Source organism: Halichoeres trimaculatus, unplaced genomic scaffold (assembly GCF_033239565.1).
Source record: "Halichoeres trimaculatus isolate MK-OKI-2021-1 unplaced genomic scaffold, fHalTri1.1 fHalTri1_scaffold_7, whole genome shotgun sequence".
In the NCBI taxonomy this organism is placed as follows: domain Eukaryota; kingdom Metazoa; phylum Chordata; class Actinopteri; order Labriformes; family Labridae; genus Halichoeres; species Halichoeres trimaculatus.
In genome coordinates, this window is record NW_027437185.1 from 27,039,575 (window position 1) to 27,058,442 (window position 18,868).

Consider the following 18,868-nt stretch of genomic DNA (forward strand, 5'->3'; position numbering starts at 1 on the left):
GACAGCCAACGATTAAAATGTCACAAGCAAGTTTGTACCAGTGGTCAAAATGTTTTGGCTGATTTGTGTGTATGCTTGCTATTGCTTGTACGCTTCCTGTTGGAAACTGCCGTATGTGTCCTTCACTGAAGCTGAAACTCTGAAAAAAAGTCCAGTATGTCAAGCCAAAAGCCTTAAACTATGCTTCATTTCTATTCCCAACATTGTGGAGAATGTAAGTCTGTCAACTGCAGACATTTTATAGTAGGTAAAGGACAATTCCCTTCTCTATCACTCCACACTGGTCTTGTATTTTTTTCAAATATAGCAATGGTTTTATCATTATTTAGAAAGAAGATAGAAAAAATACACAGTCTTCAACTTCCAACTGTACATTACCACAAAATCCAAATAGTTCTTAGAAGTCTCTAACCACAAGTTTCCTCAAAAAAGAGCAACCTAGACAAAGTCAGACCTCATAGAAGAGCGACTTTTTGTCCTCTGGAAGCTGTGACTACCTACATGTCATATAGTTATTACCTAATACTAATACTTCCACACATAGAAACTTGATATTTTATTGATCCCTGTGGAACATGTCTCTGGAAAGGTCAGGGGTCAGAGGTCTGCTTTGGAGCGACAGACAAGGAAGTGGATGGGAATCTGGGAATTGCATTCACCAAAGCTGAACCACTGTTGTCCACAGACACCAGAATACTTGTGCTTTCAAAACTGACAATGAAAGTGAATCAATTATACTAATAAGGGATGGTAGTGCTTTTTAGCTGAGTGGCCAGAATTAGAAACAACCTACTTCTTCTTCACACAGGCTGTTTTCTTGCCTCATTTTGCTCCACTACCCTCAATAAAAGTGAATACAGGGCAGCTCTGTTCAGGGTTCAAAAGCAGCAGGGTGGTGATGAGTTAACTTCCCCTCTTAAATGGCAAAAACTAAAGGCAGACTGGACTTTGAGTCAAGACAGTAAATCTTTAAAATTAAAAGAGGTTGAGAGAGGATAACTGGTTTCTGTGTGTATGAGTGTGTAGGTGTGTTAGTTTGAGCTCTAAAAAAAAACAAAAAACGTGACCATGTGGAAATTATTAGATGTGGGCTGATTCAGCATGCTGCCACAACTCTGTGTGTGCACGCGAGTGTGTGGAGCGCTGTCTGTTACCTCCAGGGCAAGTGAGGAGGGAACCGTGTTCTTGATCTACACACACACAAACAAATACATTCCCTTAAACCTGTCATGGGGACTTAAGATACACAAGTCCAGATCCAGGAGAAAACAGCAGCTGTTATCATGGCTGCTTGTAGGTGTGTAAGTCACACATCACACACTGTAAAGTACTCACATGGACACTGTATCCCCCTGTTCATGTCCGGTCTAAACTGGTGTTTTCTAACACAAATATAACCACGTGTGTGCTAGTTTTTCTGCGTCTCTTTGCATCTTTACTTGTGTTTATTGGTAGGAATTGGGAGAAACAACAGGTCCGAATGTATCACAGCAGGGGCACTGGAGTATTAAATTAAGGTTCTGAGTGTTTGTTGTGCAAAGAGTTCAACAAAATGGAAAAAAAAACGAGTTTGACCTTTAATACTCTAAGCTCATTAACACAACACTCTTAAAAAAGCTTCAGAATAAATTTATAAAGGTGTTAAGTTTCTCTGAAACCCAGGGCCAACACACATCATCTCTTTGGTTTATTTACTGGATGATACCTCAACTCTTCTAACTTTATGAGCCCCTGAAAAACACATCACGGTAGTTTTACAAACGGACTGTGACACGGGCAATATAACTACCTACATGAGTTAAAAAGCAGTGGTAGAATTGGATCTAGCAGGTTGGAAGAAGCTCAAAAACCTGACCTGGAGACATTTAAAGAACTCTAGAAACACTTTACTGGCCTCATTAGTCATATTTGGAGATAAAGGGAGCTACAGTTTCACACTGTCAGACGACACCCTACCCACAGAGCCACACAGGACCTCTGGCTGAGCATCCAAAACTGCTGAACACATTATTCAGTTAATGGTCTTCTTTAAAAGAGTAGGAAAGAAAGGAGGGGCCAAAGTCAAAGGGCATGAAGGGGGCAGGGAAGTCGTTGACAAGCAGATAGAAAGTATTATTATAAGAAAAGTGAAGCAAGCTGAGGAGGGGAGTGACAAGGGGATGGAGGGAGGGGAGGGTGAAGCTCCTGGAGGACATAAAAAGGAGACAGAGGACTTGAAGCCTTGCAGTCATACTCTCCGACAGCCACATCCATCGCACCCCTCTTCCCTTCTCTCCTCCTCCAGCCCCAGTCTCTACTCATCTGCTGCAGCCCTCCATACATCTGGACCACCGAAAAACCAGTGAGTAGTTTCTGCACCTCATCTACACCTAGATTCACTACATAGAAGAACAGAGGGACTGATGTTTGCACTAAAATATGGGAATCAGCTGTTTTATAGAAAGCAACTGAATATGCACTTATATTTACTGGTATTCATTCCTGTGACAGTGAGCATGTTGCAGAAATTTGAGGGATGCATTCTGTTTTGTATAGAAGGAATACATTTTGCAGAGAATGCAAACATTTGCAGACCAAAATCAGCCACATTCTGTTTTATCCTGCCTAAAATATGGCAACATGATAGCACCTATAGTGCCATTCATAAAATTTATACTATTATAGATGTAAATTAACCAATAATAAGTTTTGCATCAGGCACAGTTTGGTTTAATGTTGCATATCAGAGCTCATGCAACTGCATTTTTAAAACAGGAGCATAAATTAAGATTTTTTTAATATATTTCCCACAGAAGAAAATTAAAAACTGGGTATTCCAAAATGTTGAAAGATTCTGAGAAATATTGCTTTGAGTATCTTTTTGCCTATAATACAGTTGAGACAGTGATATCCACTCCTACAAACGTCAGCTGGCAAGGCTTCATGCTGTTAGATAATATTCCTGAGCCTGGAATTTACAGCTCCCCGGGCTGTAGCTACAGCAACAACAGAGACTCAAACTTCAAGTATTTGTAATCTTAATTAATACAAGATCTTGTCCTGCCACTCCTCCCCCACTTTACTGGCTTTACAAGTCTAAACAGTGGAAAAAAACACCGTTAAATGAAGACTGGTCCCGTCTGACTCACATACCCCACTTGTTAAACTCCACAGTGGAGGTTCAACCAGGAGCTTGTTCTACACAGTTTTGTCATGTACAAGTCTGACAGGAAGTGATAAAGGCAAGTATAGATGCGAAAATCAATAACATGTGACTAATAACTTCCAGATAACCGCAGAAGATAGTGTGAACAATCAGCAAACAAGATTTCCTCTTTGGAAAAAGAAGTCTGAAGTCACAGATTAAAGATATTAAGCTATTACAGCTGGTACAAGTTACAGAAAACAGACTTCTTGGTGTGTAACCAAAGCACACCACAGTACAAGAAAAAAGTGTGTGCAGAAATTTGCGATTATAACATTATGAACGTCTTTTTTCCTCCTCTTTGCAATGTCTTTTAGGTCCATTATCCTTTACTAACTCAATGCTCGTCAGTATGGACACCACAAGAAGCATACTCCTCATCTCTGAGGCACCCTGCCACCTGCTCCTCATGATGCTGACACTAGGCTTAGGTGTTCATTCAATGCCGGTTCCTACTGATGTTCCCATGTGCACAGCGACAGAAACTGCTCAGTACAGGCTAACTTTTACTGGCAAGTGGACCCAGGCTGCTTTCCCCAAACAGTATCCCGTCTACCGTCCTCCTGCACAGTGGTCAAACCTGATTGGTGGGTGCAAACTGATGTCAAACTCTCATCAAACACTATTCTGACATGCAGATTCATTTTTTTAATCAAAAAATATGAATACACTTTAATATGTTAAGGTATATAAACTGAGTAATGTAGTGTATATCATATTTGATAACTACATTTTGAGTTATCTGCCTCATCGACTAACATCTTCTCCTTCCCTCTCCCTGCTGTTAGGAGTGACTCACAGCTCTGATTACCACATGTGGCAGCGTAATGAGTTTGCCAGTAACGGAGTGAGGGAGTTCGCAGAGAAAGGCGAGGCCTGGACCATCATGAAGGAAGTTGAAGAGGCCGGCGAACGCATCCAGAGCGTTTATGGGATCCTCTCTGCTCCTGCTGTTGTGGGAGGCACAGGCCAGATGAACACTGAGTTTGAGGTCTTCGCCAGACACTCCTATGTAAGTTGCTCGACACCTGTTTTTTTTTTTTTCAGTTTAGGTCAGGGCTTGCAAGCACATCAGAGGGTTTTTCTCTGGGTCAATGAGGTGGTAGGATTCTCTTCTTCGCCAAGTTCACAGGGCTAAATATGAGGGAGCCAGTGTGAGAAGCAGGGTTCAACAATCGTGCAGCTTTCTACTGTCACAATTTGGCAAAACTTGTACAATACTATTGAAAATTTAAAGTAAATTCCATCAAGGTTATTGCAACTCCGTCAAAACTACAACAACCAAGCTATAGCTGAAAAAAACATTTAAATTACTTCTTGTTTTCTAAACTTGTGGTCAAAGTGCAATAAAGACAAATTAAGCTGCAGCTTTTGATTAAAAACACATGCAAACCATGCAAAAAGAGTTGGAGAGTGCATCATCTACAAGGCAGATGCCGCAACACAGTAAATGCAATGATAAAGCCAGCTTCAGATTGTTTCCATATGCAGAACTGATTTCTTCTTTAAAATTTATGTCAAGCTCAGCAGGAGCTGGCTGTTAAACTCCCAACTGATGAGTGTCATAAAGTTTGGGGAACATAATGTTAAGATTGGACAAGAGTTGAGAGCTAGTGGCCAAAGTAGAACTCCAGTGGAGCCTGGGGTTGACAGAAATAGGGGAACTAAGAGGTAAAAAGTACCCATAACACAAAGCAAACCACCTTTAGGTAAAATAATAAACCATACTCCTTCCTGTGTCTGTCTGTGTTTCTCTACTTATCTGACCCATCTATACCCTCCCTCCCCTGGTCTACTTCCTCTTCTCCACCTATAGTTGTCCTTCCTCGTGCGCCTTGTTCCAAGCCCCGACTGGTTTGTGGGTGTGGACTCAATTGACCTGTGTGATGGTGACCACTGGAAAGAAAATGTGTCTCTGGAGCTTTTCCCCTACGATTCAGGAACTGATAGTGGGTTCACGTTCTCTTCTCCAAACTTCGAGACTATCCCACAAGATAAAATAACACAGGTGAGTCCACCAACATCCATCAAGTCAAACCCAAGGATAAAGACACTGTTTTTTTCTTTGTTTAAGCAAGCTCAATCATCTTGGACAGAGGAAGATAAAACAAATTCCTTGAACGTCCTGTTCTCTGTTTGTCCATAGATTACTTCCTCCTTCCCGAGCCACCCAGCAAACTCCTTCTACTACCCCCGCCTGAAGCACCTGCCTCCCATTGCCAAGATCACACTGACCAAGATAAAGAAGACCAATCAGATCATCAGCCTGCCTGGAGCCCTGGAGCCCACACAGTCCAACCTATTGCTCACAGGCAATGAGATTGATGACTCACCCATCAGTAAGTCCATCATTATGCTCCCTGAGTTAACAGACATACAGCACTTGCTTGAACCTTCCAGGAGCTCCCATGTGTTTATTGCCTAATGCAGACTTGCTGACATGTAGATCAGCTGGAAAAATATGGAAATAATACTTTGATTTGCACACATCATTCCTTTCCATCTCCATTCAGCAGCCAAAAATCAAAGTATAGGATGGAAAGAGTAAATATTCTCAGTTACATAAATGTAGAATTTCAAACAGTCCCAGGAGCCCAGGTCTTAGTCTTCAGCTGCCTCACATGAACACATTTGGAAACCATTACAGGCCACACACAAACTCATTCAATTCCAACCAGACACCAGGGAACCCAAGAGAGGGTACAACATCAGAAAATGCCAGGGGCGCATCTGCTATCCAGTGAAATGGCACCAAAATGAACAGCAACATCTGGGGCATGCCCAGAAATGGGATGTAGACATATAACATCTAGATCTATGGATTGAAAACTTGAGTTTCTTTCCATTGGTCCCCAAACTATTAACAGTTATGGCTGCCTGTTGTACAGATTAGCAGCATCTGTTAGACAAACTATTGCAAAGACATTAGACTGGAAAAGATAGACAAAAAGGCTGAAAACTTGCAAACAAGCCAAAATTACAGAACTGTCTAAGTGACTGATTATCTCCAATGTGTCAAAGAGGGGAAAATGCTGGTTTGACCAGGAAAGGTTTTCTTTGGAGGGGAACAGATAATGTGTCAACCTGGCAGCAGAGCAGGCCATGCTGTAATCAGATTCAGAGTGCAGGGCGAGGGTAAAGGTTTGAGTCAGCATCACAGCCTACAAGTCCATTCCTATGACAACAATCCCAACAAACAGTCAAAAGGGGCCAAAAATCTGCTGGGGTTTTCTGCCTTGATCCCAACGCTACGTCCAAAACCCTCCATCTGTTTATGTTTCCCTCCCTGTCGTGATCCCTCCATCTCTTTGATGCCTCCTTCTCCAGTCTGGAGTGACAACTTTCATTTCAGCTTAGGAATCACCTACTCTGGATTGTATCAACACCGACTTTGTTGAATGTAGATTTGACTCTTTCTTGTTCTATTACCTTATTCAGTTTAGCAGTCACATAGCTTACTCACTGAATCCCATCCTTCTGCTTTTCTAATATGAAACCAAAAACCAAGTCTACAACACTTATCAGCTGTACATTAGTGTAAAACAAGGTTGGCTGACAGTCAAGACCACTAAAATTTAATGAGTTTAAACAAACAAATTCACAAAAGGGAAATCCCTGCCAAGAAATAAAAAGAAGCTTTATGTTTACACCAGCAAGCCAGCATCCTTGTAAATCCGTTTTAAGAGCTTCAAACTGTGTAAGAGCAGTGATTTCCCACTTTTCCATTCAAACCTATAAAAGGACCCAAAAACAGTTGCCAACTCCAAATAATTACCATACACTCAAAAGTTTGGCAAGACACTGCCATGTTAAAGCTGCAAACCCCTGATTCTGTAAAACACCTAAAAATAAAACCTCTCTGAGAATCTAACACCCGTCTTTCCCCACAGATACCCCTCTGGACTGTGAGGTGTCAGTCTGGTCTCCTTGGGGCTTGTGCAAAGGCAAGTGTGGAGACTCAGGCGTGCAGCACCGCACGCGCTACATCCTAATGCACCCAGCCAACAATGGAGCAGCCTGCCCCCTGCTGGAAGAAGAGAGGAAGTGTTTCCCAGACAACTGTTTATGACTAAGCCAGGATAGGAGGGAGAAGAAGGAGAAAAAGGAGAGGAGAGAGAAGAAGGAGAAGAAAGGGAGGAAAGGAAGGAGACGAAGGAACAACAGAAAAAGGTCTGCAGTGAAATCACATGAAGAGTAAATGTGATGTACTACACACACCCTCTATTTCCTCCCTGATTGGGCTCTCTTTTATTGAAAGAGGCTGATTGATTGTCCCAAAGTTAAATTTCGGAGACTAACTGCAAAAACAGTCACATCCTCCAGACACAGACAAATCTGACAGTACTAGAGAAGTGTAGTTTGGCAGAAGAGCTATTAGGCACTAACTCAGTTTTGTCAGATTACATAATTTGTACAGGTTGGAACTGTGCTGTTCTGAATTTTTTGGAAAAAAAATGGACTTTGACATTTCTGATGATCACAAACAGATGTTTAGAACTCCCAGAAGATTTCAACTAATGGATGAGGAAACAAGTGTTCATACTGAAGATCCCCATATTCACTGAACCAAAACTCCACATACTCAAAAACACAATGCCTTAACAGGTCCATTAGCAGAATGTGTCAGGTAGAAAAGAGCATCAGACCTATAGATTTGTGTACGGTCCTATAAATGATGTCAAAAGTTGTTTTCATAAAGACATGTATATTTATTGACAGGTTTTGACCTGTAGTGTACAGTATATATCAGAATTAATAGTTTGTATTCCTTTATGTTCACGAGATAAAATTTCAATATGGAAAAAAGTGTTTTGTAAAAAAAAGAAAATGTGCAAAAAATGTGTGTTGTCTTTTTGTTGAATAAAGTGTAAATATATGTTAAATATATTGTAGCCTAATTCACATCTATGACATCACTAAATCACTAATATGAAAAGTTCATATAGATAAAATTCCTCCAGTGGCTCTGCTCAGTGGAGTGTTTAACTTCTAAATCTAAACCACACATTACAGCTTACTTTGGGCTCCCAGGGTAATATTACTCATACTCAGGCTGAGGGATCAAATTGAGTGCAGAGAGAAATACTTTCAACTGGATGACCCGAGCTGGAGCCCTGGTGTTGGCTGGGATTCGTCCTGATGAAGTGTTGGTCATAAAACAGATGAATGTTCTCACCAACTATTTAAAACAGTTCCCCAAATGTTGATTTAGATTACGGGGCTTCAGAATCTCACAGAGCTCAGTTCTCACTGTGACATCCAGTGCAGAAAGACCGCAGGACGAAGCAGGGGTCCCGTATGATAGACAGAACAGAAATCAGTTAAGCATGAAGGGACCTCTTGTTTTTTTTTCAGTGAAAGTTTAAGGGCAAGACAACATAATGTGAAATAAATTCAAATAAATGGCTTCTTTTGTGAATGATACTGCTGTAAATATGTAAAACAGATAAAAACACAGAAACCATCCTACAGAGGACAGATTGAACTGCAATAAGAACAAAACATCTGGTGCATGAAGGAGCACCTGGTGTTTTGAATGACAAGAGGGAGGAAAAACACTGAGACAGGGGATCAGGATCAGGATTGAGTCTCTGGCTGTGCTCTACAGTAGTTTCACTAGCTTAGTTTGGAGTAAAGAAGAGTTAGGAACATGGGGCTGTATATGATTGGAAATACATTACAGTGTCTTTGTCAATGAAATGCAATATTTACTTTTTAGAAAAATGAGCCTTTGTAAGTTTTAGAAAAAAAGATGAAAGCTGGCCTTTCTGAAGAAATAACAGAAAATTTTATAACTGAATATTAAAAATTATTTTACTTTTTAATGACAGTTTTATTGAACATGTTGATTTATTATTCACACTTTGTGTAGAACTACTGGAGTGTGGGAGGGGAAGAAAATCAGATTTTTTGCTCACTTTGAGGGAGTAATAATCTTTGCAGATGCTGTGTGGGGGTTTACATTATATGTGACCTCATGCTTGGACAGAATATAACTACTGTATGTAACTCAGATTTATCCCTTTGGGCATAGCTCAAGATCCATCTCAGAGTGAGGTAAAGGCAGAGCCTGGCCTCAGCCCTAATGTGAAAATAAGTCTGCTGTATCAACATAAACTTGCTTAATTTGTTGTGAAAAAGTTTTAACATTATTTGATTTCTTAACAGAAGATTTTGCATAAAAGAGGTGGGTTTCCTAACTTCCTCAGCGGTGTATTATAAACAAAATGTCAGATGATATGAATCCAGTGTAGGGTTTCAGACTCTGTTATCACTATCCCCAACACCCTCACCATTGGCTCCCAGGTCAACCAATCACAAAACTACCAGATTGTATCGTCACACAAAGCAACACCTGTGAGTTTCTCACGTCCAAAACTGTTTCCAGGTTAGCCTAACACTCTAAAGACGTGGATTTTTAGCTGTAGTTGATGAAACATAGCTCAATCTTGAGTTAACATTTCAGGATTTACAGAAAAGTTCAGGTGGAACAACTGGCCAAACATTCAGCCAGTGTCAAGTTTACAGTAATTTAATCCACATACGCATTGCTCAGTGAAAATGGGTTTGCGAGGCATTGGCTTTCTCCTCCAGTGTTACCTGATGTTGGCAGCAGCCATGTATTTTGATCTCGGAGAAGTGGAGGAAAAGTGCATCATTGAGGAGATTCCTGAAGACACACTGGTTACTGGTGAGTCCTAGAAAGAGAATTTATTTCTCATGAGTGCTGTTTATGATCTCAACAGAACTGATGGATTAGGATTGTGAATTACACGTGATTGTTGAGTCACATGGTGACAGTGAGTTTGTTTTCATGGTAGCATATCTCCTGTTTCTGCAAGTGCAGAACTCGTTTATGGATATCAAACTGTCCTTTCAATAGCATAATCTTTCTTTGACAAGACCTTTATGTAGAGTAATGTGTCAGGAAAAATAATCATAGATAAGATATTACTTGATACCCCCATGCCCTCATATGAAACTGTTTCATACCTTCAGGTTTTTTCTTGCTGGAGCCCTGGAATATAAAGGCGTTCACCACCTCCCCTCACTTCGGCGTCACTGTAACAGTCAGAGACACAAACCTTGAGGTACTGTGCCTAAAAGTGAAGTTCACAAGAAAGGGTAGCACAAACATGGTGGCTGGGGACTACATTCAAAAGATTATCACTGCAACAGTTGTGTCTCTGGGTCTTCTTTGTGCTTACTGGTTATGTCCTTGTGTTGGCCTTACAGTGTCTTTCCTTCCCTTTAGGTTGTAATGAGCAAACGCTTTGGCAAATTTGGCAAATTCACATTCACAGCTCATATCTCTGGTCAGCACTATCTCTGCTTCCAAACCAACTCCACACGATTCTCGGTTTTTGCTGAAGAGAAGCTGGTGAGACCTTTGTAGACACAAACATAAAATTAAAGCCAAACAGAGGTGAAACTGCAGCAAGAGATACAATGTTGCAACTTTTTAACTGAAATTTGAATCAAGGACATAAATTTACTTTAGATTTTCCAAAATTAACCATTACTTTCCTCTACCTGCTATACAGAAACTACATTTGGATGTACAGATGGGAGAGCACACTATTGGCCATGACACTGGAAAGACCAAAGACAACATGGCAAGTTTGGACAACAGCCTGAGACACCTCATTGAGCAGATGACATTTATCATCAGGCAGCAAGAGTACCAGAGGGTGAGTGACCGTTTTATACCACAAGATGATACTTTTCCCAATGCCTCAAAATAACTTTCACAACCAACAGCAGTATTGTATCACGTCAAATTTATCTTTGCTGTATCATCTCTCTCTCTATCCAGGAAAAAGAGGAGGTCTTTCGTCAGATCAGTGAGGAGACCAACAGCAAAGTGCTATGGTGGGCCGTGGTGCAGACTTCTATTCTTCTGTCAGTTGGTTTCTGGCAAATGAAACGACTCAAAGACTTCTTCATAGCCAAGAAGTTGGTCTGATGAAAAAACCTCTGACCTGCCAGCTACATGTCTGATGATCATACGCATCCCAATGACAGGAACAGCAGTCTAGCACATATATAAAAACACCAGCAACATGAGTGCTCTTTCCGCGTTTTTCCAAAACAGAAAATAATAATAATGATGATGGAATGAGACTTTTATTTTGTGGAACATTATAGACAATCTTTGTCCAAGCTATAACATTTTTCCCTCTTATTAAAGTACTTAGCCTCCTAGCCATTTGTCTATTTTCTCTACTGTATAGTCTCTTTATTACCTTTAAATAAAAATAAATGTATTTTAAGGAAGAACTGTGGGGTGTTTAAATGTTTTGAGACAATAGGGAGTTAAAACTTTTTAAAAAAGTGAATAAATGTCCCTTCTTAGGAGATATCTGAGTGTTTGTGTGTTTTTCCAATGAAAAGCTACACTTAGTTTTTTCTCAGGCAGTATTACAGGCATGATTTTAATTAATTAATTAATTAATTTATTTATTAATTTTTGCTTTTATCTTTGCTTTTATTTTTCTAATGTTTATTTCCTTGTATCTGTTGTTAGTTTTTGGCCTTTTTTAATTATCTTTTGTTATATTTTGTGGTTTTAACCTTTTCAAATTCACATTTGATTTTATTATTATTATTATCATTATTATTATTATTTTTGTAGAGCACTTTGTTTTGAAAGGTGCTATGTAAAAAATGAAAACAACAATTATAATAATAATAATAATAATAATAATAATAATAATAATAACAATAACAATAATAATAATAATAATAATAATAATAATAATAATAATAATAATAATAATAACCATTATAATAAAATTATTATTATTATTATTATTATTATTATTATTATTATTATTATTATTATTATTATTATTATCCTGAATAAGGTGACCACTCAGGCTCGAACCGGCCGTTTGCTGCATTCAGGTGTACCTCGAATGCTCGGACTTCATATATCAGCTCTGATTTTAAAATAGTAATGTGAAAGCGGCATTTACCAAATAAAATACGGTTTTTACTTACGTGTAAAAAAAACAGTTATCAACTCTTTGACAGCGGCATGCAGTTTCAACGGCAGACTACATTAAAACATTGATAACTCTCTTCTGTCATAGTCGCTTCCATCATAAAAGATTTTACACGTCTCGTTATTCAGACTCCACGTGAATGTAGGGTTAGCTTGGAATATGCTAAATTTAATGCTAATCGGCAGCGGGATTGTCGCGGTGATTTGCTGTAATCTCCTTTAACTGAACATCTGAAGTGAGAAGTTGGTATCTAGCGTATATTTTGGTAAATAGAAATTAAACTCATGTCTCAGAACACTTACGAAAGTTTAATCTAACGTTATCAACATATTGGATACTAGCAACTCAAGCTGAACAGTAAAGTTTGAGGAGTTAGCTTCTGTAATCAACTTATATTTCACTTTCAGGGCTTTAAAAATGCCTTACTGGGTGTGCTGCAACTCCTGCTTCCTGCCCCCCTCTCCTGACCGCAAACTGGGGATCTCAACCTGTGGACATGTCATCTGTAGTGTCTGTTTCCAGAAAGGTGGAGAAATGCTAATTATGTTTTCGGATTCGGATAAACAATCACAGTCCATGCTGTTAGACTTAGTAGTTGAGACTGAGAGGAGATCCTCACCTGCTGCTCCTTTCAGAGTTAACATGATTGAACAGGGACATCTGTTGGATTTAAAGTGATATTGCAGAGATGATATATCTGACTGACCCTTCCTTTCAAACGTAGCTACTAAGGTTTCAGATTGCTCATTAGGTTTGTCAGTATTGTATTGGGAGGGTCCTATATTCACTCTGAACCAATACAGATTAACTGATCATTTGTTATGAAGCTAATAACTTGCGCATACTTGCAACTTTCTCTTCAGGCTCACAAGGGAAATGTTTAATATGCAATGCAAAGTGCCAAATATCACCTCTCTCTGACAAAGTAAGTAAATGTTGTGTTGGCTTAACCTGAAATTTGTTGAAACATTTAAAGCAGGTGTAAAGTGTATGAACCTGTAGTCATTGTGTGCCTCTTTCAGAGCAGCTCAGAAGTGAAGGCTTTGTTTACAGACATCCATGTTGTCGCAACCAAGCATTTCTCTGAAATAGGAAAGGTATGTCCCAGCTTTACATCAAAATATTTCACTGTTTCATGGACTGCTCACATATCAGTTCACAGTTTATGTCTGTCAGCTCAAGATTTGCTCAAAAAGTTGTTTGGTAGTTATTAATGTAATAATTAAATGTATTTCGCATTACTTCAAACCTAATGCAGAACTATTTTCTATATTTTTTAGGTCATAATGTTCCAGGCAAGAAATCAAAAGAGACTGTTAGCACACTACCAGAAAAAGGTGAGACAGCTCCTGAATTTTACTGTGTGGGTACAGTTGATGGAGTACATAAGTGTGTTTTTTGGGGTTTGCTTATGTTCATTGTGCAGGTAATTGAATATATTTTCCGAGCTGTATTGTTAGAAAAAGTGTAACCTGATAATACTTCTTTATCAAAGCTGTTGTACTTGTGCACTAACCATTCACTCAAATACAGAATGAGAAACTAGAAGAGGTATTAGTCAAGATGAAGCAGGAAATGCAGCAGATGACAAAGTATGTTAAATCACTGTTTTGATGTTTATTAATTCTGGTTTATGCTTTTTGCATGACATTTAACTCTTGTTATTTCCCCATTACAGGAAACTGAACGAACAGAGTCTCTACATTGCTAAGCTAGAAAATAAGCTTCAGCAGCAAAGGTACTGCAGAGAGTTGATACTCATATGAGATGTACTGATCAGCTTTAGGCACAATCATCACTAGTAGGCAAAGATTAAGTTTAAGTGTTAACCAGATAATTTTACTTCTAATTTTGCAACCTAATTTCCCCCGAGGTTGTGTATTTATCCAGTCTCAAACTCTCCCTCAGCTAGACTCATGGACTTAGCATTTAGCTGATGTCTCATTTTTTCATTTTCTATTTGATAGATCATCTTCAGTACTATCCACTTAAAGCTGTTTTATGCATGATACTCATAAAAATCTATGGTGGTGAAACATATGATGATCTGGTGCTAAATGGTGTAAATGTGTCTTTCTTTATTGCGCTTGAGCATATCCTGTTTGGTTCCTCACTCATCACTAGGTGTCACTCCTGGCTTATTTACCCATGTACTGCTACACACAGCCAACGCTGTGAGGCTGCTCTTAAGAAACTTTCCTATAGTGTATAGGTGCAGCTTCTAAATTTGGAATTAAGTGACTTGAGAATAATTTTAACAGATATCACTGCCTAGTTTATCTTCCTGGAACTCTAAAATGTATATGATTCACCATTTACTGACTTCAACTGCAGTGTTTCTGTAAAATTCTAACATTTAAGATGAATTCAGAAAAGTCTCTGACACTGTTTCTGTGATTCATTTCAACTAGCATGCATGTCAATAATTATATCTTTCATGTTAAAGCTGATTTACTTTAATTACTACTGTTCCCATAGTGCTAGACTTTCATCAGTGCCTCAGATGAGCCACAGCACACTAACGCCTCAGAGACAAAATTCAGGTGAGCAACAATCTTGTACTGTTTCAGTGTCATAGTTTTATTAGTCTTTGTGTTTAGCAATTATATTCTGAAACACCCAAGAAAGCCATGCATATTTAATACCATTTGGTTGAACCAAAGTTGAGTTTTAAGGCCTTGATTGTGATATGGATAAGAAACACAATTACATTATGCCACTCAGAAAGCAAGACTGGGGTAAAAAGAAAAGAAAAAGGCCAAGTAAAAACATTGTGAGGGTTGTCAAGTCAATGCCTTGTTGCATGAGGTTGGTTTTTCAAAATTCTGCCCAAGAGGAAGAGCTAAATAAAGTTTCCAAACAAAAGGAAACAATCAGTGTCCTGCATGGTATGGTATGGTATGGCTTTATTCGTTATTGCACGTTTCAGAGGAAAAAATTTAAATTTAAGTTTCATCCCTTCCAAGAACTTAAAAAGAAAGTGACTAATGTCTCAATATCATTAATGGCTGTTGACATTTCTTTTTTTCTTGTTTGGTGTCAGCTCTGCAGATCCCGTTTAACTCCCAAATCTCCCTTTCAAGACACTCCTCCATGGCTAATGTGTGAGTTTTCCCATCTCCCATGTTAATGTTTGATTCACACTCCCTTCACCCTACCTCAGTCTGTGTTTTGTTACCTCTTTGCCCTCCATTACCTCTCACCAAAAAGAGCAGGACAGAGTGCAGAGAGAATGTGGGAGGTATTTCACAGAGCAAACACCTTATATCCCGGCTTCAGCCTCAGTATCTTATGTTAGCTTTAGTCGTTGTATAGCTTTGCCCTGCCCTGCGGCTTTCTACACATGCTTACACACCTGAATAAGCTCAGCCTCATTGGGGGCTTAGTCAGGATTCCCTGTTGGTTTTCCCAGACACTGCTGACACAGGACTGATTGGCTGCTGGAGTTTAATTGCACAAATGTTGTTTCATCTACTCAGACTGTAGATTCCTCTGCTAAGTATTGAAAGCGGATATTAACACCATTTGCAGCTCATGCCTGCAGGGTCAGTCCAGTTTGGGTTGAATATGATTAATGAGATCAGGTTTAGGTAAACTGGAGCATATATTGTCAAGCAGTCTGAGTAATTTTCTTGCTATTTCTTAAAGAGATATTTTTGTTTCATTTTTCCCTTTGAGCAGTAATCTTCTCAAACAGAAACAACACAGTTATGAAAATGTAAAAGCATCAACGAAGTAGTTTTTTAGTTTAAACCTAAAATGATTTAAGTGTGCTCTCCTTTGCTCAGCGCTGAAAGCATGGAGGTGGATACTGTGTTCAGGAAGGTACGCTGTTTCATTTTCCTATTTGAGTCCTGTCCTGCATTATAGCCTACATCCTGACATTCACTTCAGATAATTTTTGAGGTGGTTTTTCATGTGTCTGTTTTTCAGCCAAACATGGCTCCCAGAGTGTCGCTAATCACTTCTCCAAAGAACAGACGACCAGGTAAATGGTTTGCTCCACCTTATTGTTTTTCATGTCAATTCAGGGTCAGGGGCTTGACACCTTTCTTTGCTGAATCTGTAGCTATTCACGCATGAAACTAAAGGCACCTTGAAATCACGCTTATTATTCCACAGAAGAAACAAAACAATGACAGCTCTGTGTCTCTCTCTGTGCACTAAAGCTGTGTGATTAAAATGCAAGATGTCAGATTGACGTTGACATAATTGTGCAGCAACAACCCGACAAAATTACCCCAAAATTGAGTCTTGTTAGTGGATAATGGACACTTCACTGACCACCCACAGAGTACAACTGGATGGATGCTGGCTGTTTTTCTCTTTAACTGTGTAATCTGGAATTTTAAAGGAGCTTTTGCTCCAATTGTGGGTGATGCTTCCACCATCAGATTGTACATCTTATCAAAACTTTGAGTATTTTTTTTTATTTTAGAGGATGACATTATGTGAAAAAATGAGCTCTCTGCAGTGAAAGACCAAGTTTATAAAAAGCTGTAGATGTTTTCTTGTAAAATACCAATTGTCTTATAACACTTTCCCTTGTGGAAGATTTTTTCCAGTATAACTTGCAGTGAGTTAATTAAATAAGAGTAGAAAAAATTCATAAGCCCTTAAAGCTTAAAAACTGTTATTTTCAAACTGTTATAATTGTGTTCATGTATGAAAGAATCTAATTTTGATCTTTCTGGTTTTATGTATAGGCACCGTTCCCAACAGATCATCTGAACAGGCCACAATGTCCAACTACTCGGCTTGTTCAGCGACTGTTAGGTGAGCGATTTCATTGACACACGGACCAAATATGAAAATCGGAACATTGCCAATGAATGTCTATGATCAGAAGTTAAGCTCTCTCAAACCCCGTTTTTGATTGAGTTTGATTTTAATGAAAAGGCTGTTGGGTCTTCTGTGTGGTTGTTGTTTATAAAACCAAGATTAGTTTACTTACATAACCTTATCTGTATCATTTAAATTATCCATCTTAATTTACTTAAATTTAATGATATTGTTTAATTTTGTTATTGTACAAACAGCAAGAAAACTAGAAAAGCACTCGGAGAGCGCAGACCTCTGCCAAGCATATTGTGATTGTCACGCAACACTTAAGTCCTACTTTAATGTTATACTCCCTATCAGCAGACTGTCTGCTACAATTTGGTGTTAGTTGCAGTTTTGTACAATAATGTGTGACCCAGTACATATTTTTATATTCCGGGCGTTAGTATCCAGAATATTGCCAGGATCTGGATCTTACCTAAACATCTGTCAGAAATTATGGTGACCTTGTCTTGTATTGTTTTGCAAAGCAATCCAACCATTTATCGTTGAGTTAAATACACATTTGGTGAAATCGGCCCTATCGCACAATGATAAAGAATCCTTTAGAAAAAATCCTGGCTCCAGACAGTGATCTGGATCACCTCCAAAATTGAATCACTTCTTCCTTATCTCATTTTGAACATTTCCTGAAAATTTCATACATATCAGTTTGTTACTTTTTGAGTTATGCTGTTCACAGACAAACAGACCAACTCTCCCTAAAACATAACCTCCTTGGCGGAGGAAATAATCAAATCAATCTCAAAAACGATTTTAGGGGATAGATGTGTTGGGATAGAAGAAATGAGTCCCATAAACTGTCTGAGAGACTAATCCCTATTGCTGTTTTCAAAAATTACATAGCCCTTTAAAAAAAAAAAAAAAAAATCACTTTTTAAACCTGGAAGGCAAAGAATCTTGGGAAACATATTGTGATTTGTCTTTGGTTTTATACTTTGAGTTCTGAGTAAAGAAAGTTAATTTTTTGTCTCAAGGAAATGTTGCTTGCACTTATAGGTCGGCCAGAGTTTCTTTTGTATAAGAAGAAATAACAAGTATCTTTCCTCTTCTATCACAGTCGTTTTCAAGGAGCAACGATTACACCAGATATTTCCCACAGCCAGAGCTTGAGTTGGAAGTCTCCCATCTTTAAACCTCCTTCGTCCTTCAGACACTCTATGTCCTCACTTGTCTTCCCTCATTAACACTCAAACACACACACACACATAGTTATGTCATGAAACATGTGGAGGAAGTAGACTGTGTGTTGAAGGCCATTTTAGGATCCTCACTTGAAAGTGTACCGGTGAGACCTGGATGTTGTCAAAATCTGTAGTTAAATTGCAGCTTGTGTATCTCATTGTAAATTAAAGCAACGACAAAATGATTTAAGTCAGAATAAAGTTATAATGAAATAAAATAAGACATTTCATCATGGTGTTTATTTTTTCATTTGAAAGATCTTCAGATCTCTCCGATCAGCCTCCCGAACTTTTAGCCAAAGGCACAGTTTGAAATGACGCCAGCTCTGCTTCACTAGCACCTGTTCAATCTACAAAGATAAACCAGGATTATGTGCAAGGAAAAATTACGATCCTTTTACTGGATTCTACAGAAGTGGCTGCATGGTTGACAGAATAATGCCACAGCTACGAGAAGCCTTCAGGCGGTTTAGCTGTTTCAAGGCAACAGATTCTACACACTTGGCCTGCTGCCTTCAACTTGGTAACATGACTCGTCAATTCACCCACAAATTTTGTTACAAAACAGCCTGCAAGTGAAGGCAAGGCAAAGTGTATCTGAAGAGAAACATGATACCACCTGAAGTCATCGCAGAGAGGAGAAGCTGATG

The 18,868-nt window shown here is 38.9% G+C and overlaps 3 protein-coding genes across 6 annotated transcripts; all 3 read left to right on the top strand.

Annotated features, from left to right (window-relative positions):
* The first annotated feature begins 2,238 nt into the window (after positions 1 to 2,238).
* spon2b (spondin 2b, extracellular matrix protein) lies at positions 2,239 to 7,756 on the top strand. Its single transcript, XM_074674301.1, has 6 exons — positions 2,239 to 2,341; positions 3,502 to 3,771; positions 3,973 to 4,196; positions 5,001 to 5,192; positions 5,331 to 5,523; positions 7,075 to 7,756. Exons 2-6 carry the CDS (start codon positions 3,525 to 3,527, stop codon positions 7,251 to 7,253), a joined length of 1,035 nt encoding a protein of 344 aa, XP_074530402.1. The 5' UTR covers positions 2,239 to 2,341; positions 3,502 to 3,524; the 3' UTR covers positions 7,254 to 7,756.
* A 1,989-nt stretch (positions 7,757 to 9,745) lies between these two features.
* Positions 9,746 to 11,150, top strand: LOC141793538 (transmembrane emp24 domain-containing protein 11). Its single transcript, XM_074674307.1, has 5 exons — positions 9,746 to 9,875; positions 10,184 to 10,275; positions 10,440 to 10,565; positions 10,729 to 10,875; positions 11,001 to 11,150. Exons 1-5 carry the CDS (start codon positions 9,746 to 9,748, stop codon positions 11,148 to 11,150), a joined length of 645 nt encoding a protein of 214 aa, XP_074530408.1.
* Positions 11,151 to 12,339: 1,189 nt separating this feature from the next.
* On the top strand, positions 12,340 to 18,384 carry rnf212 (ring finger protein 212). 4 transcript variants are annotated; one of them, XM_074674302.1, is made up of 13 exons: positions 12,340 to 12,457; positions 12,600 to 12,718; positions 13,056 to 13,117; positions 13,215 to 13,289; positions 13,473 to 13,529; positions 13,726 to 13,784; positions 13,871 to 13,930; positions 14,671 to 14,735; positions 15,236 to 15,296; positions 15,981 to 16,017; positions 16,126 to 16,180; positions 16,899 to 16,968; positions 18,095 to 18,384. In XM_074674302.1, exons 2-13 carry the CDS (start codon positions 12,610 to 12,612, stop codon positions 18,219 to 18,221), a joined length of 837 nt encoding a protein of 278 aa, XP_074530403.1. In that variant the 5' UTR covers positions 12,340 to 12,457; positions 12,600 to 12,609; the 3' UTR covers positions 18,222 to 18,384. The 4 variants fall into 4 exon arrangements, with proteins under 4 accessions (XP_074530403.1, XP_074530406.1, XP_074530405.1 ...); XM_074674305.1 differs by having other exon boundaries at positions 14,677 to 14,735; XM_074674304.1 differs by having other exon boundaries at positions 12,340 to 12,434.
* The last annotated feature ends 484 nt before the right edge of the window (positions 18,385 to 18,868 follow it).